This window comes from Lonchura striata, chromosome 4 (genome assembly GCF_050655825.1).
Source record: "Lonchura striata isolate lonStrDom1 chromosome 4, ASM5065582v1, whole genome shotgun sequence".
Lineage (NCBI taxonomy): Eukaryota > Metazoa > Chordata > Aves > Passeriformes > Estrildidae > Lonchura > Lonchura striata.
This window is the reverse complement of record NC_140706.1, coordinates 42,341,070-42,357,722: the sequence shown is the minus strand read 5'-3', so window position 1 is coordinate 42,357,722 and position 16,653 is coordinate 42,341,070. Positions and strand designations below refer to the sequence as shown.

General features: G+C 38.8%; 1 protein-coding gene across 1 annotated transcript in view; it reads left to right on the top strand.

Moving 5' to 3' along the window:
- The first annotated feature begins 116 nt into the window (after positions 1 to 116).
- Positions 117 to 16,653, top strand: part of LOC110470520 (uncharacterized) — a 57,939-nt gene continuing 41,402 nt past the window's right edge. Inside the window, exons 1-9 of the mRNA XM_085578025.1 lie at positions 117 to 294; positions 487 to 587; positions 912 to 981; positions 1,982 to 2,112; positions 3,782 to 3,870; positions 4,980 to 5,079; positions 6,399 to 6,442; positions 7,590 to 7,667; positions 16,262 to 16,458. Of these exons, the coding sequence (XP_085434151.1) occupies positions 132 to 294; positions 487 to 587; positions 912 to 981; positions 1,982 to 2,112; positions 3,782 to 3,870; positions 4,980 to 5,079; positions 6,399 to 6,442; positions 7,590 to 7,667; positions 16,262 to 16,458 (973 nt within the window). The 5' untranslated portion in view covers positions 117 to 131. The remainder of the gene's footprint in view (positions 295 to 486; positions 588 to 911; positions 982 to 1,981; positions 2,113 to 3,781; positions 3,871 to 4,979; positions 5,080 to 6,398; positions 6,443 to 7,589; positions 7,668 to 16,261; positions 16,459 to 16,653) is intronic.

The following is a 16,653-nucleotide window of genomic DNA, read 5'->3' as shown; positions in this document are numbered from 1 at the left end:
CAGCGCTCTCCCGCGCACCCGGGGTTTCTAAGCTTTCTCCCGCCCCTTTTCCCAATCGCCTCCGCAGGCCCCAGCTCCTCCCCGGCCCCGTGCGAGGCGGCCGCAGCCGGGGCGGTGCCGCCGCCGCCACCATGAGCCGCGCCGCGCTGCGGGCGCTGCGGGGCCCGCGGCCGCTGGGGCCGGCCGCCCGCCCGCCGCGCTGGGGCCGCCGCGGCGCGGGCGGCGAGCCCCCGGCGGGCGGCGCGGTGCGCATCGGCTGCGCCTCGGGCTTCTGGGGGGACACGGCGGCCGCAGGTGGGCGGTGGGGCGGCGGCTGCTCGGGGCGGGGGACGGCCGGCCGGGCGGCGGGACCGGGCGAGCCCGGCGGGCGGCGGCGGCCGCGCTGCCGCGGGCGGCCCCGCTGCGCCAGCGGCCGGGCCGGGGCCGCGCCGCGGGTGGGGCGGGCGGGGCCCCGTGCTGATGGTGCCGCCTTGCCTGCCCCGCCAGTGCCGCAGCTGCTCTACGGAGGGAAGCTGGATTTCCTTGTTTTCGATTACCTCTCCGAGATCACCATGTCGCTGCTGACGGCCGCCAAGGCCCGGTCTCCCGTAAGTAGAGCCGGTGCCCGGCCCCGGCGTGCTGGGCTGGGCCGGGGCGGGTGCGCCGACCAGGCTCTCCTTTAGCCCAAGCCTCTGTAAGACGTACCTGGTTACGGGGATACGGTTCCTTAAGTATACTTTTAATTCGCATGCATTTATTTGCATCTATTCAGTTTCATCTAGTGAAAGTGTTCATGTCGTTTCCCATCGCGTTACCCAAACGATGGTATTATTTGAGAGGTGGCTGCTCTTCTCTGTTTTCTGTGTTAACCAAGGTGAAGGGGTTAGGTTAACCTACCTATAAGAAATGGTTACAGCTCTTAATTATTTCAGGTTTTAGGTTACACTCCGGATTTTGTCTCCACTGCCATGGCTCCCTACATAAAAGATATTCACAGGAAAGGTATGCTATGGGTTTGTATGTTAATTCCGTTCACCTGCTTATGAAAGTAGGCTGACAGAGTTGGGACTGTTCTGTCTGGAGAAGAGAAGGCTCTGGGAGGATCTTACAGCACCTTGCAGTACCTAAAGGGTGCTTGCAAGAGAATTGGACTTTTTACAGGGATATGTAGTGACAGAAGAAGGGGGAATGGCCATAAGCTGGGGTAGATTTAGATTGGATGCTAGGAAGAAGCTCTTTACTGTGAGGCACTGGAGTAGGTTGTCCAGAGAAGCTGGCCCCATCCCTGGAAGTGTTCAAGGCCAGGATGTATGGAGCCCTGAATAACCTTGCCCATAGCTGGAGATTTGGAACTAGGTGATCTCTAAGGTCTTTTTAATCCAAACTATTCTAGAATTCTATGAAAAATCCCATTGTAATTGATGTGGGGTACAGGTCTGATGGTGAAATTGGGTTGATTTAAGGTATTTGTTGCAATTGTAAATACATACGTATATTTCCATGTATTTCTTACTATAGGTTCAGTTTGTGAATGGCAGATTGCTTTACAGATATTTTTTTAAAATGTGAAATCTAGATGTTTTCAAGGTCATTTAAGTTTTTCAAAATTCTCACATAGTTCTAAAAATGTATTTTCCACTCTTTTTTTTGTTCTCATTAGTAAAGCTTCACAGTATCTATTACTGTCCCTGTCAGAGGTGTTTGATGCTGTCTGCCTGGTTATGTGTGTCATGCTGGTCACTTTCTTCTTCCATTCATAAAGGATAAGTGAGAAGTATCTGTAGCAGTTATTTTTCTCTAAAGAATTTTGTACTGGCTTATTCTGATCCTTTCAGGTTAAATTTGGTTCTTATTTTAATGTGATTTTTGTATTTTGCTGTTTCGTACTTTGTCTGTTACCTTGCAAAGGTGGTACCTTGCTTGTGTTTCACTACACTTTTTAAAGTACAGGTGATTGATTATTGTTGCTACTGAACTTTATTTGCCTTTTTTTTTCTATTAGGTGTTCGTGTCATCAGTAATGCTGGTGGAATTAATCCACTTGCTTGTGCAGCTGCCCTTCAGGAGGTGGCAAAGAAAGCAGATGTTGATTTGAAAATAGCTGTTGTTGCTGGAGATGATCTGATGAGTGAGGTATTTCACTTTGTTTTAAGCCTTAGTAGCGCAAGTCTGTATAGCATGAAGGTGACGTTTACTGTCCCAAAGGAACCTTGTGTGTCTTTATGCAGTAGTCTTCCACTATCAGAAGCATTGTTCTTCATTATCTTTTAGGTTTTTTAATGCATAAATATAATTATTGACATAGCTGCTGTTTGGTATATAGTGGGGGTGAATTCTATAAGCTTGTGGATCTTCTGTTTAGCTTTTTGAAGCAAAATGGGAATCTGCTGTAAGGTCTGCCTGCTCTTCAGGAGAAACTATTACATGCTGTTCCTTACTGCTTCTGTCTAAACTAGATAATCATGCCTGTTAATTCTTCTGAATATGGTGTAGCTGCTACACATTCAAATGCTTATCCCTTCTAGCTTTTTTAGTGGTTTACGGGCATTTCCTGATCTTACTTTGTTTATAGATAGCTGGGGTTTTCTTGGTTTTAAGTGATTAGTTTACAGCTGGTAAGATAATGTTAAGTGCAAGGATTGAAGTTTAAATATTAAAAAAAATTAAAATTTAAAGATTAAATACCTGGGATTTTTTAACTTAAAGAGTTACACTTTATCTATGAAATCTGCAAAAGATGTTGGCCATACCTGAAAAGCTACTGGGAAAAGAGTTTATACATAATAGTACTTAACAGAGGAGAGGTTTGCACTGTGGCTAAATCTCTGCCTGTAACTTGGAAAATTATTTATCTGCATAGGATCTGTTACCCCTTGCATGCTCTTGAATGTGGAAGATCGTCAAGTAAGATTCTTTATTTGCAAGTTACGTGTGGTGCTTGGACATCCTTTTAAGAAACTTCTGCTGTACTGAGATTACTGTGTGTGGGCCAGATTTTCATTAGTGGTACAACAGTGAAGTAGTTGTTATTTGAGCTTGTTATGGACATGTCTGATCTGAAATGCATTGGCTTCTATGCGGTTGCCAGTACATAACTTAGAGGAACCAAAAAAGACACAACTTTTATCATTTACAGACAACTGCAACTGTTGATACATGAAACATGGTAAATGTTACTTGTGGTTTGGAGGATTTCAGTCATTAATATAGAACACCAAATTAGTTCAGAGTGGAAGTTTGTTTTTCTTCCCACGCTAGAACTGTAAATTAGTATTTACAGTTTACATTGTGTCTGTGCAGTCACTGTCTCCTCAATCCACTGGATTGTGAAGCTAATGCCTAATTCATGGTCAAAACCACACCCTCCCTCTCCACGTATTTTTGTGGAAACACAATTCATTCTAAGTACTGTATGAAGCTCCAGGATTAACATTGTTCTCTGGCCATGACACCGTTACAGATGTGGCAGATACATTTTTCTTTGCGAGATTTGATTTATTTAGTCCCATTTAGCAATTAAAGACCATTTAAAACCTAGGAAATACACCAGTTCATTGTTGTTAGTCGTACATAAATGAACATTACAGTCTTTAAAAACTACCTTAATTTTCTGCATGCTGGAAAAGCTGTGGTTAAAAGTATATCTAAGGCTTTTAGCCATTCAAGTGATTGGTATTGTTAATACTTTTAATAAATATACTTGGCTTAGAGTTGCTATGAAGTGGCTCTATTGTTTGATACTAATGAGAGTCTTACACTTCGAAATACTCACTGCATGTATGTTCTGCTTCTTTTCTAACAGAAAGAGAACTTAAAAGGAGCTGGTATCACTGATTTAGAGAATGGGAAACAATTTCCAGAGAATATTGACAGCATGAATGTGTATCTTGGGTGAGTTATTTTAGCATGATATATTTATTACTAGCAACTAAATTTAATGTATTGACACAAATTTGTTTTACTTTGCAGTTAGAACCACTTAGTATATGAGGTTCATCTTTAAATTATTCAGGCAACCAGAAAAATAAATTGTTTGTAACTTGTAGATAAGTTTTAGTTATAACCTTGTAAGTTATGACTCCTTAGCAGTACACCATCTGTGAATCATCAGGTTTTAGTTCAAGCCAAAACAGCTTTCGTTCACTCACGACTGCAAAAATGTTTTTTCATTCTGTTGCAGAATCGAGTAGTTTGTGTTGTCACTAGAGAAGTGCAAATAAGGAATTCAAGTACTGGGATGTAGTCAGTGCTGTAGGAGGTTCCCTTGCTCTGAACTCTGTGTCAGGCTTTGCACTCTTGAAATTTTGGAAACCAGTTTTTCAGGATGGTCATTTGTTTTGAAAGATCTGTTTCCTCCTTTATACTTAGGGTTTCCATAAGTCAGTGAATGCAGGTATTGTAGCTACCTCTTTGTGAAGTTGAGTTTTCATTGTCACCGTCCACTTCAGATGAATAAATATTAATCAGGTCTAATAATGGAGAAGGGGTGAGTAATGACACAGTGGTCACATACTCTCTTCCAGTTGATGATCCTGTTCTTGCACAGCACTCTTGAGGTTGGACAATACTGCGAGTTCCTAAATCACTTAGGTAATTGACCTAAAGGTTTAAAATTGGACGGCTAAGTCACCAGGCTTTATCCCTAAAGAATGTTCATCTTTATGCACTCATCTAAAAATCAAATGGTTAATGAATCTCTGAAAAACTCTCTTTTCTATAATTGATGATAGAAGTCCCTCTCTGCACTTTTTCAAGAAGATTTCTATGGACATTATGAGAAGTGTTTCAGTTATGTTATTTAGGTGCCTGAATTTGATAGCGCCCTGATGACTGCTCTTTAAAATACTCTTGATGTACATACCTAATGACAAGTTGGTTGTTACAAGTAGTACTGATTTCCTAGGCAATTTAAGTTTTTTAGTCTGTGTGTATCAGGGAGCTGTTTTTAAACAATACTTTGAAACACAAAAGTACTTGCTGCTGTGTTTTGTCATTTTTAGTGCAAGACCAATAAGCAGAGCTCTAGACCTTGGAGCTGATATTGTTGTGACAGGCAGATGTGTTGACAGCGGGATTGTATTAGGACCACTCATTCATTCTGTAAGTACAAATTAATTTCTGAATGGTAAGGAATATATGTGAGTGAATATTCAGTAGTCGTTGTCAGACAATTTTTGTTCCTTATGAAAATGTAGATACTAAATTAAAAATAATGAGCATCTGTATTTCTTATGTGCATGAAAAGTTGTCAGCTTCCACTTCTCCTAAATTGATGGCAGGCATATTTGTTAACTTGTATACCATTAAGCTGGAAAGTATGGGTGAGATTTAGGAAGTCTTAGCCTCTTTCAGCAGCTGCTTTACCATTTGTTTTGAGTTTTTTCCCCTTGCCTTTCTGCAAATTTGGTGTGCAAGTATATTTTTCTTTACCACATATTGTCGATAGTAGAGCTCATTCTGGTTAGGGGGTAGCGTGTGAGGTAGTTTAAACCGCTGGGGTTTTTTGTTCAGTGGGTAAGCAGTTTTGTTTAAAGTAGTCAAGTTTCAATACAGCATTTCTGAAATTCCTTGAAATTAAAAAAATTATGCAAGCATGGTGTGTAGTTTTCTGGAGTGATTTTAATAGGTTTTCATGAATTTTTGTGAAGGATCACACACAGTGAAATACAGAAGCTTTCTTTTGGTGCATATTTAAAAATAGGAGAGTATGTGTGTAGTTAAAAATATACTTTCTAAGACATCATGCATGTCAAACATTGCCTAATTAATTTTCCATTTATAATTTCTATTATGACTTATTATTTTATTCCTGGTTGTTTACATTCTCAAAATAACTGTCAGTGTGTATTACTTACTCCAGAAAGACCTTATCTATTTTATTTAGGAAAGGTTTTAGGAAGATTTCTGCAAAGTGCTAAATAAATGACAATTACTGTATTGCTTGCAGGTTGGACTCAGGGAAAATATTCTAGCTAAAATTTCCAGTTAAACAGAAAGCATACTTCCATTTTTTGAGGGTAACTGGTAGTATTCCAGGAGCTGATAATTTTCAAAAGCTGGACACATAGTGCTTTGTCCAGGTGACACAAGATAGGTACTATACTTTTAAACCTGTAGGTTGTGTGGTTTTAAATAATATGGGTGTTGCACTTCCAGTTTTTTTGAAGAGGGTATGACTTTTAGAGTTTAAATTTGTTGGGATGTATCAATAGTAGCAAGACTGAAATGTGTCAGAGATTTTTTTTTTGCTCATTTTCTGTATAAGAACTCAAATCGATGTACAGTACCTGCCAATTATTGTTATTTAGATTTAAAATATATCCAATGCATTGTTATTCAAAGCAAGGAACATACTGTATGCAGTTTTTGGTACTGCATGAAACTTCTATGTGTTTAAAATATTTGTGTTTTTCTTCTAGTTTGGCTGGAATAAGGATGACTATGACTTGCTAGCTGCAGGAAGGTAAATGATATAAGAAGAAATGGGGTAAATCTGTATTTCATATCGTAATGTCAAGATATCAACTTTTTCATCACATGCTAATTTTTCATATTATCATTGCATTAATTTATTTGCATGTTTTTGTTAGGTTTTGAGCTCTTTTTCAAGGCTCGCTTGCTACTCTCTTGGAATTGAAATTATAGAAACTTCATTCTGGAAGCAGCTTAAAATAAGAAAAGGAAAAAGGGTTGAGAGATACTTAACAGCTTGATTTTCTCTTGCTGTTCATTTTGTTTCAAGAGATGAAATTTTATAGTAGAGGCCACTGATTCCCAGGTTTTTCTGTTTGGCTGCCACTGTTGATAGCTGGGGTGGTTGGAGGGCTTACTCTGAAAGATGCACAAAAGCAGGTTTGGTCAGAAGGCAGCATCCTGGTATGGTTTTGTTGAAGCTGGGTGTCAGTGCTCCCACTTACAAGTCCTTGTTGTAGTCCTAAAGTTAAGAATCTGATTGAGAAACGGGTGGAATTATGCCACCTAATTTAACATTGTGCATCATTATGTGAATTGAAGTCCTTGTAAAAGAGTGATTACTTAGATAGCCTGAGCACACCCTAGTGTCAGTGTTCTTGAACTTCTGCTTGAGAAAAAATGTGGAGAGGAATACATTCAGGCTCCACTGACTTGGGGATTATAGAGATGAAGATTTTCTCCATAATTCTGTTGAATATCTATTGACTATTGCAATCAAAATTTGAAAATAGTAATAAATAATCACAATACATTGTGGTGAATACATAATACATGGAGGTGAGATTTTTTTGTCTCTTTTAAAAATGATCTTTGACTATTTTGTTACACATAGACTATGAAGGTACCGAATTTAGATCAAGATTTGAAATTATTAAGAAAACCTTGGTTTTAGATGTGAGGTAATCTTCTAGGTATTCATTTTTTGTAGGAAAATTCTTGTAAAAGTTTGTGCTTTAAACACTCTTATTCATCTTTCAGGATCCCTTGTTATGCTTAATGTATAATTCCTAATTGTATTAGTTGTGGAGGAAAATAGCAAGTTTTGTTATTTAGCTCTATTTCCATTGTAATTTAAGGCTGGGTTTGTAAAAATTGATTTTGCATTATATTTAGTTGCTTTAATGCCATTTTCCCAGTCTTGCAGGTCATCTCATTGAATGTGGTGCTCAGTGTACAGGTGGAATATTCACTGATTGGCACACAGTACCAGACTGGTAGGTAAACTTGATACCAGCGTGCGTGTTTGTAGTGGACCAAAGATGAGGCTTTCTGTTTGTATCTGTGTTGTGAAAACTGCTTCTGCCTTTCTCTTTTTGGGGACACAATATGGGCCTCTTGATATTTTGCCACCTCAATGTTACTTTTGTACAACTTCTGTTTTCCCTTCTGAAGTTTTCGATTTTGGTCAGACAGGGTCTTTCTTTTGTTGACTTCTGCAGATTTTGAAAAATAAATTAGCTCTTTGTTTTTTCCCCTTTAAAACTATTTTTCCTGTTTCCTTCAGTATCCTCTGCTTTTTTGAAAAGATTTATTGACTTTCATGTATGATTGTATTGGAAAAGACAATATTGATATTTTAGATGCTGTTACAATAGTCTTCACTTAAATCAGAGATGCTTGCCGGTCAGCCAAAAATTTCACATAATTTGCTTTAGTAGGTATGAATATATGCCATAATTCTGTCCTGCTGAATTACCTGATGAACACAAATGTGTTGGGTGGTCAGTCCTTTCAAAAAGCTCTGTGTGTGTCTTGTGTTCAGAACTATGGAATTAGAGTTACACGTAGGTGTGTTCTGCCTGCTGAGGGAGCTAGCTTTTTACCAACCTCTTTTTAACAGTTTAAAAGTACTTGGAGAACACATTTTCTGCATAGTTCTGGCTCTAGTTACTTCTGTACGTATTGGGATGAGAGGGAGGGATTTTGTCCTTTGCTGTATCATGAGAAAGGCAGCTCTTTTATGTGATGGAGGAAAGGGCTGAAGAGCAGCAGGGAGGTGCAGGAGAGAAGAGTGCTTTAACACAGTGTGTTCCTGCTGCCAGGCTGACTCTGGTCCGGGTGGGTGACCCAGCAGGACTGTGCCCTGCTGTCTGAAGATCCATAGGGCTGCCTGGATTTTTTCTTCTTGTAGTGACTGCTTCTTATTCAGAGTGATCCTAAAAGATGGGTGCTGCTTTTTGGAGTTCCTGAGCACTCTTGATTAAAGGTGAATGCAGGTATGGCATTGAAACAAACAGGATTGGACATTTCTTCTCACCTACTGCAAGGCTACTGAACAAACTGCACTTGCTCTTCACTGTTGTATTCTATGAGAAATCAAAGCAGGGAGTTTATGAGTAACAAGTTTGGTTTGGAAATTTATGATTCCTATTACAATGTCTCTCACAATAATTTAATTATGCCGCATTATGAAATTCTTAAAATCTTCTGTGACTCCAGAAGACTTTGCTTTATAAAAGAACTAAAGCGAAAAAACAGAATACTAATTTTCTTATTAAAATTTGATAGGTCTTTAAGGATTTTCCTGTGAGGAGTGTCAATCTGTCTTGGAAAAGGGAAAGAAGCTTGAATATATGAAGCTATTGTGAGCTATTGGAGTGGGACTAGTTCATTTTACAGATGAGTTTACATACACAAATATGCGTAGCTAATAGTTTTGTATCTGTAAAATCACAGGACTTTGTCTAAAATCATAGTAGACCTGTGGCTTAGAGCTGATTGGTGCTGAGTTGAATCTCTATTAAAGAACATAGACATTTTACACCTGATACTGCTCTGTTACCTTGTCCCCAGTGATATACATACATACCCTGAAACCATACGTGGCTGTATTTGTGCTAATATAGCAGTTATTTATTTACCTTCAGTTTAAGTCTGCTCAAGAATTGATCATGGTGCCTTAAAGTGAATTAGTTTGTTTGCAGTTTTTGAGTCTTAGACATGTAATTGATAAAATTATTGAAATAAAATAATGTGACACATCAGCCTGTATGATAAGCTGCTAAAACCAGTTAAAACCAGAAAAATGTGTGAGCTTTGATAGTAAGTTTTGAGATGTAGAGTGGAGATCCACTTCACTAAGGGGAGAAGGAAGGCAGGGAGAAGATTATTTGGATAAATTTTGGCTTCCTGATAAATAGTAGTTTGCTGTATTTAGGCCCAAAAGCATGGAGGGCAGATAGGAAAAGTCTTGGGATGCAGAAAAATGCATTTCCCACTTAATAGTTTAATAAATTTGCTGGCTTGGGGTTTTCGTTATTTAGACAGTCTGAATCTATTTTCAGTGCATGCAGATAATGCATTCATAATAATATACAACAGTATCATGGTGTCTCAGTGACCAAAACATGCCATACCTGCAGCCACTAACTAGCTATATTGCAGATAAACAGAGCTCTGACAGAGTTTGCAGAAGTTACTTGACTGTGTCTATTAATGATTTTTCCCTCCTTTAGAAAAAATGACATTTTTAGCAGCCTCCTGAAAATAATTTAGATCTCAATAAATCATTGTGTCTATGGTACCTAATGTTAAATCCAAACCAGCTCAATTAAATCATTAAAGAGGAGGAGGAAGAAGCCAAGTTAAGTCTGTGTTTATCATTAATGTGCCTTTCACATATGAGTTTCCCATTCCATGAGTGCATTTGTGCAGCCCAAGAGCAGAAAACCCATCCCTTGCAATTACTGGTGTGTGGTAACTGAACACTGGAGGGCAGCCTCTCTCCTCCCCACTCCTTACTGTAGAGGGTGAGCTTCATTAACCTCCAAGCAGGATCTTTTTTTGACTGTTTTTGGGTTTTTTCTTTTCTCTCCAACAACAGTAATCCATGTGTCTCTTCCATCTAAGAAGGACTGATGAGTATGAGTATTTCTAACTTGTAAACAAAACCGAAAGAATTTGCTGCATTTCAGGTTTATAAATCTTATCTGTCTATTGTTTATGCATAAGCAAAAATAATTAACTCTGTAAGCAAGAGTACTTTAATTAATCTAAATTAAGCCAGGCAAGTTAGAGCTTACATTCTATGCATATACTATCGTGTCTCGGTGAGTACTGAGGCACTGGATTGAATCCACTTTATTCATCCAACATAGTTCAGTTGGTGGGTTTTTGATGTTCTGAGGGAGGGAGGTGTTGTTTGTTTGTTTTTAATTTTCTTGAAGTGTTTGATGCAGATACTTCTGGGAACTCAATTCCACTGCAAAAGGGTGCTTTAAATCTCAGGAATATTGTGTGGGTATATTGTGGCCATGTAATGGTTAATTATTAAAACCTAAGCTATTCTTTCATTTCCTTTGCTGTCTCCTTAAAGTAAGTTTTTAATGCAAAACAAGTGAAGTGCATGTTCCAGCTTGTGACTCTCCAAGTTACTTTAGTTGACAGAAGCCAAACTTACTTGCTTTGTGTTCACCTAAGGCACTGGGATTTGTGCTGTGTGTGTCTTCTTAGTGCATTTGACTTATAGGTGGCTATCCTGAAACCTAAAATTTTGTCCAGTTTTCATGAAGACAGGTAGAGGGGATAGGTGCTGTTTATTTTTCCAGTGAGAAAGTGGGTGCTTGACTCTTCTGTTGTGTGGATTCTCTGGTGTTTAGCAGAGAAAGTGCAAGAAATCATTAGTTCATAGTCTATAGAAGGTACTGTGCATTCTTTGATGCTGATTTTAAGTTAGTGGTATCAAAAAATGCACTTCTTTTGTGTTATTTGTATAGTAATGCACATCAGCAGAGGGTTAGCAGAAGTGATAATACATCACTGCTCCCTATTTAATGTCTGTTAGCAGACATTACATTAGTCTACAGCTTCCTGTGAGGAATTCATGCCATGTGTGAAAATGAACTGTACTGCCAGAACTATATTGATAATTCACAGCTCTCTATTTAATTTCATTTTCCCCCAGACATTGTTGTATCTTGATATTATTTAGTGCCAGTGGGTGATTAGTACATTGTTTTGTTTTGTTTTGAAATGCAGGAGAGAATAAACTAAGTCTGATCAGTAGAGTTATCATTTTGAGGAGATGATAAACACTGACATTTTGCTCTAAGCCAGGAGTGTGCAATGGTTGAGACTGCATAATCCTCTGGCCTGGGATGACCAAAAGGGTAAGTCAATAGCTGTAGTCTCTTAGGGGCTGGATCAAGATTTCTTAATTTGGGACTAGAACAAAATCCAGCATGCAAGTCCCATTCAGCAGTGTGGAATGTTTTTTTCTCTGTAGCACCATCTATTCCAGGCAGCTGAGAACACCAGGCAGCTGGTCTGTTTAGCCTGAAATTTTCTGGCCATTAGAAGCTGAGGTACAAGATACAGTCTGAAATGCCCTAGTCAGAGGAGAGAAGTGATGCAATCAGTAAGTCTTGCCTAAAGCAGAATTGCATGTTAGGAAACACTTTGGTACCTTCATGTGGAGAGATGCTTATACCTTTACTTCATACGTTTGTGCTGATCTCCCGTGATGTACTATTGATTTTGAACCTGTTGTGAAAACACTGCTAGAAGCGGTAGGAGCTTCTGCTTTTTGCCTAATAGCATTCTGGTTAAAATACATACCTAAGGAGTTGAGAAGCTTGGCTCAGAGCTCTCCTTTGTGTGACATTCACTGAGTCACATCTCGGGCAACTGTGTTAGCTGTAAAACTGAAAGTTCATACCACAGCTTACTTGGATCCTGGTTCACTTCCACCGTGCGTTGCTGTGGAGGTTTGTTTTCATTCTTGCAACAACTTCCCCTGCAAGTAAATGTACTACACTCCCTGTCCCATCTTCTGTTGCCAGTAATCTTCATTGAGCAGTAGTGGCTACAATGAGGTACTTGAGGGATTTGACACTTTTGAGGGGAGAAATACGTGTCCTGTCTCAAGTAATGTCTCTCTCCCTGAGCCAAAGTATTAGTCATGGATTTTACTTCCCTTGTAATGCAAATAGTGTGAGAAGTATGGCAAAACAAGGAGGAAGTTTGTCTTGATGGCTCTTCAGAGGCTTCTGAATAGTGTCCCAGAGTAGACAGGGAGGAGATCCTTGCTGAGACAGTGTAATTTATCACCTGTGACATGCCCATAAACTGTAACATCTCTGAAAGCCAAAGCTGAAGAAAAAACATTTTACATGGAAAAAATTAATCCAAGAGTAAGTTGTTGGCAGACAGAGAACTTGACAGAAAACTCAGATTTTTGATTGCTGTAAGAGAAGGTTGATGAGATGGAGGCTTCAGCAACAAAACCAGTTTTGTAACTTGGTTATTCCTGTGCTGTAAGTCTTCACTAAGACCTGCTTTAACTGTTAACTTCTATCTAGACCCAGTTTGGAGGGGTTTTCTGAGGTGTAATCTTAGCTTGGTCTCATTCAGTGCTCTGGTTTATTAGTGTCTATATTATATATACATTTATATAGAGTGTAACATATTTACTTGCTAAGTAGCAAGCATGCAACCTGAAATGGACCTTTTGCATTAAAGAATGGTAGTTGTCATATCCTGTCACAAATTGACATGTATTACTTCTTTATATTGACCCTGTGCTAAAAGTATTGCTTAAATATTTTTAAAATAGTAGTTGATATTTATCTCTAGTACTGTATTTTACTAATTTATATAATTTAATTAGAATTAATTGTATTAGTTCCTTTTCGGAATTGTTTCCATTGCTTGCTACTGCCTCATCCTAGGGATTTTGTCACTAAACTGATGCAATTCTTTTATTGTTGAAGGATGCCACTTTGCCAAGGTACCTTTGGATGCCATGACTGTAGTTGCTGCTAAAATTCATAGTTCTGTGGTTGCTGCCCTGCTACACTATACAAAAGTACATCTTGGCTATTGAATTATGGTCAGCCTGAGGTTGGCATGTTCCCCACAGAGCAGATGTCATATGGTGTGTCGTCATTCAGCAAAACCTACAAGTTAATTAGGTGAAGACTCAGTATTTTAAAAGTGGAGGTGCTGGTCAGTATGATGGTGTGACTGTACTGCCTGTGGTATACCTAAGCCAGGCAGCTACTGCTGCTGAGTAGCTTTTTATGCCAGGTTTAAGTAGCTGACATTTGACTGTATTGTAGGAGTAAGAGACCAGTTTATTTTCAATGAGAAAATTAATTTTAGGCAACATCTTTTAGCAATTTACGAAATAGGTTTTTGTCTTAAGCATGTGTATGTTAATGCATTAATGTGTTAATGTGTATGTACTGCCATCTGCTATAAGATAGTACTGGGTATTTTATTTTCCCAGTCATCCAGTTACAATACAGGTAGAATCCAGGGACTTCTGACCCAGATCATTGCATCCCGATGTTGCGAATTATTAAAAAGGTGAGGGAAGCTTTCAGGGCTGGCATAACCTGGGGAACACACATCTTCAGTGAACTGGCCATACAGAAAAGTTCATTGGGTGGTAGTGTACCATGAGGGGGGAACAATATCCTGCCATATTTTGACCATATCAGGGGGTGAAATTTCTCATTTTGTCATTTTTGAGTTTTGTTTTTCAATGGTTTAGGGGTTTTTAGGGTGCAAGTTGGGCAAAATGAAGTTGAATCAATGTTAGTAGACTCAGTGGTTCAGAGTAGGAAGTTGATTGTCTACCGTTTACTTCTTCCTTCCAAACAAAGCTCACTGGGGAGTACTGTAAGAGTTGCATGTGCTGATGACTGGGATCAAAGTGGGCTGCAGCAGGGACACTGGCTGTCAGTGCAGGGAAATGGGCTGCTCTGGGTGATCTTTCTTCCTGGGAGTGGGGTCTCTTTTGGGTACACGTGATCTGAATAAGCTGCACTGAGCCTGCGAGCAGGGCACTTGGTACTGTTGCCATTACAGGACAGATAAGTGATAGGGTCAAGTGCACAAACGTGATACTCAGAGGGCAAAAGCTTCTTAATTCTAGTCTTGTTCAGTCACTGATCCTGCTTTGTTCCACTGGCCAGATGATCCAAATGATGATGCTTCCTTTGTGTGTCTCCTTGCACCTAATGTGAGGATAATTACGGATAATTAGACATTAGTCTGTTACCATACATTAATGTTCCAGATCAAGAATTTAGAGCTTTTTTGGGGTGTTGGTTTTCTATGTCACACTTCAAAATCTTGAATATTACATACTTCTACTACCATCTTTTCTTTCTCCTCTTCCGCTCAAAACCTGCCCCCTCCCCCCCCCCCCCCCACTAGAATACACTGTATATGAAATTGTTGATTCCATTAAATTCTTTGCATTTACCAGGATGGGCTTTTTTTTGTTTCCTGTATCTTTTTGGTGGTGCAAATAGTTTCAAAGACAAGTCAAATGAAGTTTTATCTTGACTGATTTGATGTGGGCTTTTCTAGGTGTCCACCAGCTACCATACTTTTCGAATTTGTCTGCTCTAAGTGTTACAAGTTACTGATCTCTGGTAACAGATCTTGTGTCTTAATCCTTTTTTTTTAAATAATGGAGTTATGTTTGAATATTCTTGATGATCAGGAATCTGCTCAAACTCCCATGAGCTTTTTCAAATGTCCCTTAAGAGTTCACTGGTATTTTTGCTTACTTTCTTTCAGGCTTTATGGATTTATGTTATACAAACTGTGTTCGTGTAACCTTTGCTGATAACCAATTCAGTTGTATGTTCAGCACATTGTTACCGCTACCACCCAAAAATAATTAAATGGAGGGATTAACTGGTTTTAAGTTTGTATGAAAGACCTGAAGGTCATTGGCTTTAATGAGAATGGTAAAGTTCACCACCTTTCATTGTAAGGACCCTTTTAGAACAGTTTAGCTTCTGCAATGGACTGTATCTCCTGAACTCCTCTTTTTGTATTCATTTTATGTTATGGGACACTTGTACAAATTTTGGGCATCCTGTGAGAAGGAAGGGAGCCAGGTAGACTTTTCAGAAGAATCTTTGCACTCTTAATTTTAATTCTCAGGTACTTCTGAAAAGTTTGAAGTCCTTAATTTTGCTCAAATTCTCTGTAAATAAATGAAAACCTTTTAGCTAGAATAGCAGATGTCTGGATCTTACCCACATAATCCTGAAAACGCTGCCCTGCTACTGTAATGACCAGTCTGTGCTTCTTACTATGAGTTATTTGATCACTTTTTGTATATTTTGCTTGTGAGAATGTGAGGAGGAAGAAGAATATTTTAATTTATGAACATGTCCATAATTTCACTGCATTTCTTTTTGTAATTTTCTGTTCTGTCTTCTGTGTTGAAGATTATTACTTTCATATGTATTTCTGTTTTCAGAATTATTAACATGGGAAATTATCCTTTGTAGATGTGATTATTTCTGTTTTCTACTTCCCTTTGTCTCTGAGGTTCCCAGCACAGTTTGTTTTTCCTTCTTTGACTGCCTTTTTAGAAATCCAGAGTGCAAGATGTATTTGGGTGTCTTCACTCTCATGTTGTGTGTGTTGCTGTAGCCAAATGGGGCTAGAATTAGCCATGGTTTATTTTATTCTAAATTTACATCTTTAATCATAGTAATCTAATTCTTTCAGCTTCTTTTTACTTGAAGTGTTTCTCTTGGTGTCCTTCTCCATTCCCTTCCCTGTATCCATGTTTGCAGGTGGTATCTTTTGTTATATCTGCATTTCTTTGACAGACAATAGACTACATCCTTATACTATTTCAGTTGAGCAGTTTGTTCAGGGCTTCTGTTTTAGTGTATGTTTCTGTCAAAACAAGCAGATAAATCGTAACTCTTGACAGACTTTACTTAATTGGGTTAATTTGTTACTATGAAATTCTGGTGTGTTGTTAATATTTCTTTTTACTTTACCTTTGTATTTATAGTTTTTTTTTCCCTTAATGTTTTTTGTATTCTAGGCACAACATAGGCTTTCCCATTGTAGAATGTTCCTCTGAAGGAGACTTTATTCTTTCCAAGCCACCAGACACAGGGGGACTAATATCTTTTGGCACTGTAGCTGAGCAGTTGGTGTATGAATTGGGCAATCCTCAGCGCTATCTTCTACCAGATGTTACATGTGACTTTTCCCAGGTTTCCATCACAGAAATTCCAGGTTAGTCCTCTTTCATGTAAAGATATCTGTGTCAATGAAGTGTGTTATCAAACAGAAGCAGCTACTTTAATTTCCATGTAGTCTCTGCATATTCCTTATTAAATCAGTTCCTTAGAGTCATGCTGTATTAAACTGATACTTTCAAGGACTTCTGCTAGAAATTCCTTTAGAAATTTTAAACACAATCTTATTTAT